Source organism: Coregonus clupeaformis, chromosome 16 (genome assembly GCF_020615455.1).
Source record: "Coregonus clupeaformis isolate EN_2021a chromosome 16, ASM2061545v1, whole genome shotgun sequence".
Taxonomy (NCBI): domain Eukaryota; kingdom Metazoa; phylum Chordata; class Actinopteri; order Salmoniformes; family Salmonidae; genus Coregonus; species Coregonus clupeaformis.
In genome coordinates this window covers 3745610-3758116 of record NC_059207.1, presented here as the reverse complement: position 1 = coordinate 3758116, position 12507 = coordinate 3745610, and the positions used below count along the sequence as shown (strand labels likewise).

The following is a 12507-nucleotide window of genomic DNA, read 5'->3' as shown; positions in this document are numbered from 1 at the left end:
CCGGCACAGCCAGAAGAGGACTGGCCACCCCTCATAGCCTGGTTCCTCTCTAGGTTTCTTCCTAGGTTTTGGCCTTTCTAGGGAGTTTTTCCTAGCCACCGTGCTTCTACACCTGCATTACTAGCTGTTTGGGGTTTTAGGCTGGGTTTCTGTACAGCACTTCGAGATATTAGCTGATGTACGAAGGGCTATATAAAATAAAATTGATTGATTGATTGAATGAGTAGTGTCCAAACCTTTGACTGGTACTGTATATAAATTATATTCCGTATCCCCACATGGTTTAAACAAAGAACTAGATTTTCCTACCTATAGGCCAAATTTAGACTGTTATACAAGAACACTGTCCATATCATTTTTTGCATATAATTTATGACTTAGTCCCACATATTTATGAACGGCCGAGCCTGATGTCCTATGTGGTAAGCTATCGCATTAATTTATATAATGTATCTTTGTGTTGGACACCTAAGGCAATTGATTAATGAATGGATCATGCCTGATGCCCCTCAATTGCCCTTCGTGCCCGCTACCATACACTATAATTCTGTATTTCTTTGTGACTGTAACTTGTATACAGGTAGACCAGAGAAACAACATCCCTGATTGGCAGATAAGTTGGCAACCCTGATTAGAAGCACCTGCTGCTCCATCGGTTGCTCACCTGTGTTTCCTACAAATGCTGTTTTGAGTGAAAAAGATTTGTTCCTACACACTGAAGAAGACTGAAAAGCCGAAACGTCTGTGTAGTGAAGATATATTTGAAATGAAGTAAACTTCATGCGACATCTTTTTGAGTGCTGAGTTATATTTATCTGAATTCACTGGTTTTACACACCAACCAAACTTCTGGGAGAGCACGATGGTCCTCTTTTGATTTGACACCTTGCTTCAAATGGAAGGAATGGAGAAGTGTGTAGCGTGTGTGTGTGTGTGTTGATACATGAATTTATTCCGACACATTCCTACAAAACCGTGTGTGTGTGTGTGTGTGTGTGTGTGTGTGTGTGTGTGTGTGTGTGTGTGTGTGTGTGTGTGTGTGTGTGTGTGTGGTGTGTACTCTAGATGTGTGTGTAGATATATAAAAGCAGTATCCAGTATGATTATTCAAGACCAGGCAGACACAGCTGTTCCTTTCACACACACACACACACACACACACACGCTGCACCTATGGACACACACACAGGAGACACACTGGCAGCCCTGGCATCACTGGCAGGCAGCACCCTACAGAATGAATACACACTGGGTATAGACAGGGCGAGGGTGATCCAACGGTCAGGGACACATTAAAGAGACAGGGGGAAGCATGTACCCGCACGCACACAGGCACGTGTGAGCACGCACAAACACGCACATACACCATCACCCTCACACACATACCTAAACACGTGTATCACATGTTTGTGTATCCATATATTGATTTAGTGTCTACGTGAGTCTATAGGAGGCACAAAGACTTACATGTGTTAAAGGAAGACAACCCCAGCGTGTGTGTGTTTTTATGCATGTGTAGGTGAATGTGTGACTTTCTCTCTCTTTCTCTGCGTGTGTGTGTGTGAGAGAGAGTCTTCTCTGTAGTGGCAGCTCTTTGATCAGCCTCCCCCTGCTCGGGAGCCAACCCCTGGTGTCTTGGAGGCAGATGAAACACACGCACACACGAAACACTGTGCCTCTCTCTCTCTGTCTATCCGGGGCCGCCTCACAGCCACAGAACACCCACTATCTATCCTCTCTTCACCCTTTCCCTTAACAAGCACTCCTTACCCCTGCTATTTTAAAGGCTATTGATATGGAGCTGAGGCTTTCATCTAGTATTGCAGCAGTTTATTTATTAACAGCCCTTGGTTTTATTTTATACCCCCTTTATCTAAATATGTGAGAGGATAGGTGACTGTAGACCCTGAAGGGTGCTTGACAATGGTAAGGGTATGTAAACATTGGAGAGAGGGGAGTTTGGAGCTTTAAAAAGCAGGTGATTCCATTAGATGCGTACTGTACCTAAACAGTGTCAGGAAAGTAATGATGTGCCAAGCCTTCTTTCCGGTTATTGTTGCTGCCATCCTCCCTCCTTTCTTCCCACTCTCTTCTGCTCTGTCTAGTGACCCAATTCACTTCCATTCAAAAACTGATTTATCGGTCAAACGGCAGAACATTTGCTAAAGGAGGCTGACTATGTTGTCAAAATACACTTTCTATTAACAATGTCGCCCTCTTTTTTTATCACCTCTCTCTCTCTCTTTCCCTACCTTCTAACTTTCCTCGGTCCCTCTCTCTTTTCTCGACCTACCTCTCCCTTCCTTCCTCCTCCTCTCCTCCTCTCCTCTCCTCTCTATAGGCTTCCTGAGTACAGGCGACCAGTCAGCCAAGGGAAACTATGGTCTGTTGGACCAGATCCAAGCCCTGCGTTGGCTCAATGAGAACATCGGCCATTTTGGGGGCGACCCTGAACGCATCACCATCTTCGGCTCTGGGGCAGGGGCGTCCTGCGTCAACCTGCTCATCCTCTCGCACCACTCCGAGGGTAAGGGGCACACTGGTGGGTCACATTCTTATTTGATTTGATTTGACTTGATTTGATGTACTTCTCAGTCTACTTACCCCTTGCCTGGTAGAATAAGGATCATTAAATGAACTATGTGGTTACTCAAAAGGGTAGGTTGGTTGAAAGTGAGTTCCCAGGGTACCATTACTCAAAAAAGGTTTGATAAAATAGTATAATAAAATATACTACAATATACTTTCAGTATTCTTAATCTGGTAGAATAACATCAAATGTACAATATTCGTATTCACTGGAAGAGTAGGGGATAGATTGGTCTATGGTCATTCTATGGAAAAGTTAGGTGTATCCAATTGTCTTGTGGGTAGATTGTACCATCACTGAAAAGTATATTCAATTTTCATTCATACTCTCTGTCTACGTACCTGGTTGAATCATAGTAAATGTGAAATTGTTTAAATTGGGAGCAATGTGCTCCAATGACCTGCAGGGAAACCTCGACACACACTCTCATGCTTTGATCATAGCTATTACACTACCAGGTATACTCTGATCCCTCTGTCTTCACCGCTCTGCTAGAGAGAGAGCGAGAGAGAGAGAGAGAGAGAGAGAGAGAGAGAGAGAGAGAGAGAGAGAGAGAGAGAGAGAGAGAGAGAGAGAGAGAAATTCAAAAGGAAATGATCTCAACTGAGAAAAATGTCCTCCTGTGTGCTACCTATATCCCCCCACTAGAATCCCCATACTTTAATGAAGACAGTTTCTCCATCCTGGGGGGGAAATCAATCATTTCCAGACCCAGGGACATGTACTAGTCTGTGGCGACCCTAAATGCCAGAACTGGACAAGAACCTGACACCCTCAGCACACAGGGGGACAAACACCTACCTGGAGGTGACAGCATTCCCTCCCCATATGCCCCCTAGGCACAACTATGACAACATAACCAACAAAAACGGGTCACGACTCCTGCAGCTCTGTCGCACACTGGGTATGTACATAGTCAATGGTAGGCTTCGAGGGGACTCCTATGGTAGGTACACCTATAGCTCATCTCTTGGCAGTAGTACTGTAGACTACTTTATCACTGACCTCAACCCAGAGTCTCTCAGAGCGTTCACAGTCAGCCCACTGACACCCCTATCAGACCACAGCAAAATCACAGTCTACTTGAACAGAGCAATACTCAATCATGAGGCATCAAAGCCAAAGGAACTGAATAATATTAAGAAATGCTATAGATGGAAGGAAAGTAGTGTTGAAACCTACCAAAAAACTATTAGGAAACAACAAATTCAATCCCTTTTAGACAACTTCCTGGACAAAACGTTCCACTGTAATAATGAAGGTGTAAACTTGGCAGTAGAAAACCTAAACAGTATATTTGACCTCTCAGCTTTCCTATCAAATCTAAAAATCTCAGAAAACAGAAAACCAAAGAAAAGTAATAACAGTGATAAATGGTTTGATGAAGAATGCAAAAACCTAAGAAAGAAATTGAGAAACCTATCCAACCAAAAACATAGAGACCCAGAAAACCTGAGCCTACGCCTTCACTATGGTGAAGCACTAAAACAATACAGAAATACACTACGGAAAAAGAAGGAACAGCATGTCAGAAATCAGCTCAATGTAATTGAAGAATCCATAGACTCTAACCACTTCTGGGAAAATTGGAAAACACTAAACAAACAACAACACGAAGAGCTATCTATCCAAAACGGAGATGTATGGGTAAACCACTTCTCCAATCTTTTTGGCCCTATAATAGAGAACAAACAGCAAAAAAATATACATGATCAAATACAAATCTTAGAATCAACTATTAAAGACTACCAGAACCCACTGGATTCTCCAATTACATTGAATGAACTACAGGACAAAATACAAACCCTCCAACCCAAAAAGTCCTGTGGTGTTGATGGTATCCTCAATGAAATGATAAAATATACAGACCACAAATTTCAATTAGCTATACTTAAACTCTTTAACATCATCCTTAGCTCTGGCATCTTCCCCAATATTTGGAACCAAGGACTGATCACCCCAATCCACAAAAGTGGAGACAAATTTGACCCCAATAACTACCGTGGGATATGCGTCAACAGCAACCTTGGGAAAATCCTCTGCATTATCATTAACAGCAGACTAGTTCATTTCCTCAGTGAAAACAATGTACTGAGCAAATGTCAAATTGGCTTTTACCAAATTACCGTACGACAGACCACGTATTCACCCTGCACACCCTAATTGACAAACAAACAAACCAAAACAAAGGCAAAGTCTTCTCATGCTTTGTTGATTTCAAAAAAGCTTTTGACTCAATTTGGCATGAGGGTCTGCTATACAAATTGATGGAAAGTGGGGTTGGGGGAAAAACATACGACATTATAAAATCCATGTACACAAACAACAAGTGTGCTGTTAAAATTGGCAAAAAACACACACATTTCTTTCCACAGGGCCGTGGGGTGAGACAGGGATGCAGTTTAAGCCCCACCCTCTTCAACATATATATCAATGAATTGGCGAGGGCACTAGAACAGTCTGCAGCACCCGGCCTCACCCTACTAGAATCTGAAGTCAAATGTCTTCTGTTTGCTGACGATCTGGTGCTTCTGTCACCAACCAAGGAGGGCCTACAGCAGCACCTAGATCTTCTGCACAGATTCTGTCAGACCTGGGCCCTGACAGTAAATCTCAGTAAGACAAAAATAATGGTGTTCCAAAAAGGTCCAGTTGCCAGGACCACAAATACAAATTCCATCTAGACACCGTTGCCCTAGAGCACACAAAAAACTATACATACCTCGGCCTAAACATCAGCGCCACAGGTAACTTCCACAAAGCTGTGAACAATCTGAGAGACAAGGCAAGAAGGGCCTTCTATGCCATCAAAAGGAACATAAAATTTTACATACCAATTAGGATCTGGCTAAAAATACTTGAATCAGTTATAGAACCCATTGCCCTTTATGGTTCTGAGGTCTGGGGTCCGCTCACCAACCAAGAATTCACAAAATGGGACAAACACCAAATTGAGACTCTGCATGCAGAATTCTGCAAAAAACATCCTCCGTGTACAACGTAAAACACCAAATAATGCATGCAGAGCAGAATTAGGCCAATACCCGCTAATTATCAAAATCCAGAAAAGAGCTGTTAAATTCTATAACCACTTAAAAGGAAGCGATTCCCAAACCTTCCATAACAAAGCCATCACCTACAGAGAGATGAACTTGGAGAAGAGTCCCCTAAGTAAGCTTGTCCTGGGGCTCTGTTCACAAACACAAACAGACCCCACACAGCCCCAGGACAACAACAACAACAACACAACTAGACCCAACCAAATCATGAGAAAACAAAAAGAGAATTACTTGACACATTGGAAAGAACAAACAAAAAAACAGAGCAAACTAGAATGCTATTTGGCCCTAAACAGAGAGTACACAGTGGCAGAATACCTGACCACTGTGACTGACCCAAACTTAAGGAAAGCTTTGACTATGTACAGACTCAGTGAGCATAGCCTTGCTATTGAGAAAGGCCGCCGTAGGCAGACCTGGCTCTCAAGAGAAGACAGGCTATGTGCACACCGCCCACAAAATGAGGTGGAAACTGAGCTGCACTTCCTAACCTCCTGCCAAATGTATGACCATATTAGAGACACATATTTCCCTCAGATTACAGAGATCCACAAAGAATTTTAATAAACTCCCTTATCTACTGGGTGAAAAACCACAGTGTGCCATCACAGCTGCAATATTTGTGACCTGTTGCCACAAGAAAAGGGCAACCAGTGAAGAACAAACACCATTGTAAATACAACCCATATTTATGTTTATTTATTTTCCCATTTGTACTTTAACTATTTGCACATTGTTACAACACTGTATATATACATAACATGACATTTGAAATGTCTTTATTCTTTTGAAACTTCTGAGTGTAATGTTTACTGTTAATATTTATTGTTTATTTCACTTTTGTTTACTATCTACTTCACTTGCTTTGGCAATGTTAACTCACGTTTCCCATGCCAATAAAGCCCTTAAATTGAATTGAATTGAGAGAGAGAGAGAGAGAGAGAGAGAGAGAGAGAGAGAGAGAGAGAGAGAGAGAGAGAGAGAGAGAGAGAGAGAGAGAGAGAGAGAGAGAGAGAGAGAGAGACTCTCTCTTTCCGTGTTAGTCTGTGAGAGGCCCAGGGATGTTCACCGCAGCAGGTCTCAGGCAACACTGAGCTGCTCCTCCTCACTTGGCCCCTCCTCTACCTCTGACCTATATCATATTCTCCATAAAAGGTGACTAGCTGCTTCTCAGAATATGGGGCTGTGATCAGTGAAAAGAAAAAACAGGAAATAGTAAAGGGATGAATAACATCATGAGAAAGTCCATTTTGATTTAACTCTTTATTTGTCTTTATAAGTGACAAATACAATACAATCGTCAACTGCTGGGTACTTTACCCTTTAAGGCCACCTTATTAGAAATAACCAAATCACTAATATACACAACAGAGATCTAAGTTAAGAAAGGCCAAAAGAGGCAACTACTCCTCTGCGGCCATTAAACAGTTGTGTTTTGACTTCTAACTCCTCCTCTCTAACCACACCCTTACTAGTGGAGTCTTTTGTTTAGACATGTAGCTAGCTAGCTAGCTAGCTATAAAAATGAACCATAATGCCAACTCATAACGTTACTACCCTGCATGAATCTACAGGTAGGTAAAGCTTACAAACTAGTTAGGTTCAATGTTAGTTAGCTAGCTAACATTAGGCTATAACTAGCAATGCAAATGGTTCTGAGATATGAATAATATTACTACATAGATCATACACATAACGTTAGTAAGTGAGTCAGCCAGCCAGCTAATGTTAGCTAGCTAGCTAACAGTACATTTTAACTTGCAATGAAAACGACTTTCTGACTAAATTAGAAACTTATAATATCTGAAAATGTAGCTAGCTAGACTCTCTTACCCGTATACATGGATGAACGCTTCTCCCTCTCTGTCACGGATGCCATGGTTGCCCTTAGTTTGAAGATGCAATCCGGAGACAGATGTTTTATACAACAGCCTTCTGTGTAAGTTGACTGAGAACACAGAGAGAGAGAAAGGAGATGAGAGGGTGTATTGTAAGTGTTTCAATCATCACTCTGTGTGTCTCTGTGTCTGAAGATCAACTTGACCGCCATGCAGTAATAACTCATATTTCTGTGTGTGTGTGTGTGCGAGCATGTGCGTGTGTGTGAGTGTACGCGTGTGTACATGCATGCTTTTGTGCGTGTGGGTGCATGAAGGTGTGTGTGTTATTCTATATGTGTGTGTGCATGAGACTGTGAGTAAACAACCTGTACAGTATGTCCTCTCCTCCCCTCACACCCTATCCTTCATGTCCTCTCCTCCCCTCACACCCCAACCTTCATGTTCTCTCCTCCCCTCACACCATAACCTTCATGTTCTCTCCTCCCCTCACACCCTAACCTTCATGTTCTCTCCTCCCCTCACACCATAACCTTCATGTTCTCTCCTCCCCTCACACACTAACCTTCATGTTCTCTCCTCCCCTCACACCCCAACCTTCATGTTCTCTCCTCCCCTCACACGCTAACCTTCATGTTCTCTCCTCCCCTCACACACTAACCTTCATGTTCTCTCCTCCCCTCACACCCTAACCTTCATGTTCTCTCCTCCCCTCACACGCTAACCTTCATGTTCTCTCCTCCCCTCACACACTAACCTTCATGTTCTCTCCTCCCCTCACACCCTAACCTTCATGTTCTCTCCTCCCCTCACACGCTAACCTTCATGTTCTCTCCTCCCCTCACACGCTAACCTTCATGTCCTCTGTCATCTCTCGTCTTGCCATTGACTTGTCTCCTCTGCTGCCACTCACCAATACATTGCAACCTGACCTCTGTGCTGTCAAACCCATGTTCGTCATCATCATCGTCATCTAACCCCAGCCCTCCAGACTACTCCTCCACCTGTCACTCAAAGCCCCCGGGCCGCCAGGTAAGGAACGCTGCCGCTCCCCTCGAAGAACGCCAATCATGTCATCCCACCACTCAACAAATCAACTGTGACATGATACACATGAGTTTATGGAGGAGAGGTGAATGGGAGAGGAGGGGAGGGGAGGGGAAGGGGAGATACAGATTGTTATGATGAGAGAGGCGGAGGGGGGAGATGGTGAGGAGAGGTAGAGGAAGGGAATATGCACTGAGAGAGGGATAGAGTAAAGAAATAAATTGATTGTTATGATTTAGGATTAAATGTATATGGTCCCTTTTGTCACTCGTCTACTTCAGCCTTGATCGCTCTCACTTCTCTCAAACGTTCTCACCCCACTCTTCAACTCCTTCTCTCCCCCCGCCCACCCTTTCTCTCTCTCTTCCTCTCTCTCTGTATCTCTCTCTCTCTCCTCTATGAGGAGTAATGCTGAGGTAGCAGGTAGGGTTAGCTCGTGTCTGAGCGATACTCTCCTTAAAAGACTCCCTGGGAAAAAAAAGAGGATCTGCTCTGCGTCACTGCTTAATAATTCACCAGGAATCTACAGGGGAGGAAAGGAGTGCGGAGGAAGAGAGCGAGACGAAGGAGGAAGACTAGGGAGGGATGAGAGCTCCCTCCTGTAACGAGGCACCACAGTAGTTCGTTTTCACCACAGGACAGACGGAGAGAAAAAGAAAAGAGCGAGAGGGAGAGAAATCTGTGGAAAAGAGGAAGGAAAAGTTTATTTAAGAAGCAGACTGTGTAGTCCCCCATTGATTTACCAGTCTGGGCTGTATCATATAATTTAAAGTCTGAGACTGTTGGAGTTAGAAGCACATTACTTTTTCTCTGATTTGTTACAGTGAGGAAGATATAGGAAATACATAGACAAATCTGTGTAGGGTAAAGGGAACAAACTTTTACAACCTAACTATTCTCAATCCCTTCCCCAAGTCTGAACTTTTCAGGTTGTTGAAAGTACAATATTAACTTCTCTCTTCCGTAAAGAAAGGAGGCAATGAGAGGATTCCACATTAGACTATTGAGATGCACCCATGGCTGCTACTCTAGTAACCTAACATGTTTAGCACACTTTGATGAAAAATGTCCGCTCACCTTTTCCTTACGTATAGGATCTTTATTTTTGTCCAGCTCTTGATATTACATTGGATGTTCATAAAACCTCCTCCTTTCAGATTCACTAGTCTAACTTCTTCCACTCTCTCTCTCCTCCAGGATTGTTCCAGAGGGCCATAGCCCAGAGTGGCTCAGCCATCTCCAGCTGGTCGGTCAACTACCAGCCCCTGAAGTACACTAAGATCCTGGCCCGGAAGGTGGGTTGTAGCAACTCAGAGACAGCAGAATTGGTGGACTGCCTGAGGAAGAAGAACTTCAGGGAGCTGGTGGATCAGGACATCCAGCCGGCCCGCTACCACATCGCCTTCGGACCCGTTGTGGACGGAGACGTGGTGCCGGACGACCCTGAGATACTCATGCAGCAGGTGGGTTGGGTGGAGGAAGGGTGTGTGTGTGTGTGTGTGTGGGTGCGTGCTTGTATATTAGTCACAGCTCTCTGACTGCAGAGACAGAGGTACTTTATTGGTTGTGATGAAATCCCAAGCCTAGATTGACCAAGGGTAAAATGTAAAAATATAAAGGTTATGATAAGACATTACTGTAATTGTTAAGTGTAATTGAAGACAGTTTCATATTTTAGGCTTTTTGGTGTTTATTGCTCTTTTTAAGGTGCCCAAAGTGCTTTAAATTTTATGGGGCAGCACAACTCATCTCATCCACGTCTAATGCATTTATGCACCTAACGTGTCCTTCCCTTTTTCTGCCACTAGGGGGAGTTCCTGAACTATGACATCCTGATAGGAGTGAACCAGGGAGAGGGGCTCAAGTTTGTAGATGACAGTGAAGACAACGATGGGATCTCAGCTGCAGCGTTCGACTACACCATCTCTAACTTTGTGGACAATCTCTATGGCTATCCTGAGGGTAAGGGTCTCTATGTACCTATAAAAAATGTTCATGTACAGCTTTTTATAAAGTATTGTGTAACAATATAATGAGTCAATATACAGTACCAGTCAAAAGTTTGGATACACCTACTCATTCAAGGGTTTTTCTTTATTTTTACTATTTTCTACATTGTAGAATAATAGTGAAGACATCAAAACTATGAAATAACACATATGGAATCATGTAGTAACCAAAATAGGGTTAAACAAATCAAAATATACTTTATACACTGCTCAAAAAAATAAAGGGAACACTAAAATAACACATCCTAGATCTGAATGAATGAAATAATCTTATTAAATACTTTTTTCTTTACATAGTTGAATGTGCTGACAACAAAATCACACAAAAATTATCAATGGAAATCAAATTATCAACCCATGGAGGTCTGGATTTGGAGTCACCCTCAAAATTAAAGTGGAAAACCACGCTACAGGCTGATCCAACTTTGATGTAATGTACTTAAAACAAGTCAAAATGAGGCTCAGTAGTGTGTGTGGCCTCCACGTGCCTCTATGACCTCCCTACAACGCCTGGGCATGCTCCTGATGAGGTGGCGGATGGTCTCCTGAGGGATCTCCTCCCAGACCTGGACTAAAGCATCCGCCAACTCCTGGACAGTCTGTGGTGCAACGTGGCGTTGGTGGATGGAGCGAGACATGATGTCCCAGATGTGCTCAATTGGATTCAGGTCTGGGGACGGGCGGGCCAGTCCATAGCATCAATGCCTTCCTCTTGCAGGAACTGCTGACACACTCCAGCCGCATGAGGTCTAGCATTGTCTTACATTAGGAGGAACCCAGGGCCAACCGCACCAGCATATGGTCTCACAAGGGGGTCTGAGGATCTCATCTCGGTACCTAATGGCAGTCAGGCTACCTCTGGCGAGCACATGGAGGGCTGTGCGGCCCCCCAAAGAAATGCCACCCCACACCATGACTGACCCACCGCCAAACCGGTCATGCTGGAGGATGTTGCAGGCAGCAGAACGTTCTCCACGGCGTCTCCAGACTCTGTCACGTCTGTCACATGTGCTCAGTGTGAACCTGCTTTCATCTGTGAAGAGCACAGGGTGCCAGTGGCGAATTTGCCAATCTTGGTGTTCTCTGGCAAATTTCAAACGTCCTGCACGGTGTTGGGCTGTAAACAAAACCCCCACCTGTGGACGTCGGTCCCTCATAACACCCTCATGGAGTCTGTTTCTGACCGTTTGAGCAGACACATGCACATTTGTGGCCTGCTGGAGGTCATTTTGCAGGGCTCTGGCAGTGCTCCTCCTGCTCCTCCTTGCACAAAGGCGGAGGTAGCAGTCCTGCTGCTGGGTTGTTGCCCTCCTACGGCCTCCTCCACGTCTCCTGATGTACTGGCCTGTCTCCTGGTAGTGCCTCCATGCTCTGGACACTACGCTGACAGACACAGCAAACCTTCTTGCCACAGCTCGCATTGATGTGCCATCCTGGATGAGCTGCACTACCTGAGCCACTTGTGTGGGTTGTAGACTCCGTCTCATGCTACCACTAGAGTGAAAGCACCGCCAGCATTCAAAAGTGACCAAAACATCAGCCAGGAAGCATAGGAACTGAGAAGTGGTCTGTGGTCACCACCTGCAAAACCAGTCCTTTATTGGGGGTGTCTTGCTAATTGCCTATAATTTCCACCTGTTGTCTATTCCATTTGCACAACAGCATGTGAAATGTATTGTCAATCAGTGTTGCTTCCTAAGTGGACAGTTTGATTTCACAGAAGTGTGATTGACTTGGAGTTACATTGTGTTGTTTAAGTGTTCCCTATATTTTTTTGAGCAGTGTATATTAGATTCTTCAAAGTAGCCACCCTTTGCCTTGATGACAGCTTTGCACACTCTTGGCATTCTCTCAACTAGTTTCACCTGGAATGCTTTTCCAACAGTCTTGAAGGAGTTCCCACATATGCTGAGCACTTGTTGGCTGCTTTTCCTTCACTCTGCGGTCCAACTCATCCCAAACCC

General features: G+C 44.1%; 1 protein-coding gene across 2 annotated transcripts in view; it reads left to right on the top strand.

The window, feature by feature from the left end:
- Positions 1–12507, top strand: part of LOC121572161 (neuroligin-2) — a 129268-nt gene that overhangs the window by 111284 nt on the left and 5477 nt on the right. Inside the window, exons 4-6 of one of the 2 annotated variants that reach the window (XM_041884095.2) lie at positions 2342–2527; positions 9732–9997; positions 10343–10496. In XM_041884095.2, coding sequence (XP_041740029.2) covers positions 2342–2527; positions 9732–9997; positions 10343–10496 — 606 coding nt within the window. Of the gene's footprint in view, positions 1–2341; positions 2543–9731; positions 9998–10342; positions 10497–12507 lie in introns of both variants that reach the window. The other variant, XM_045225588.1, reaches the window with a different exon arrangement.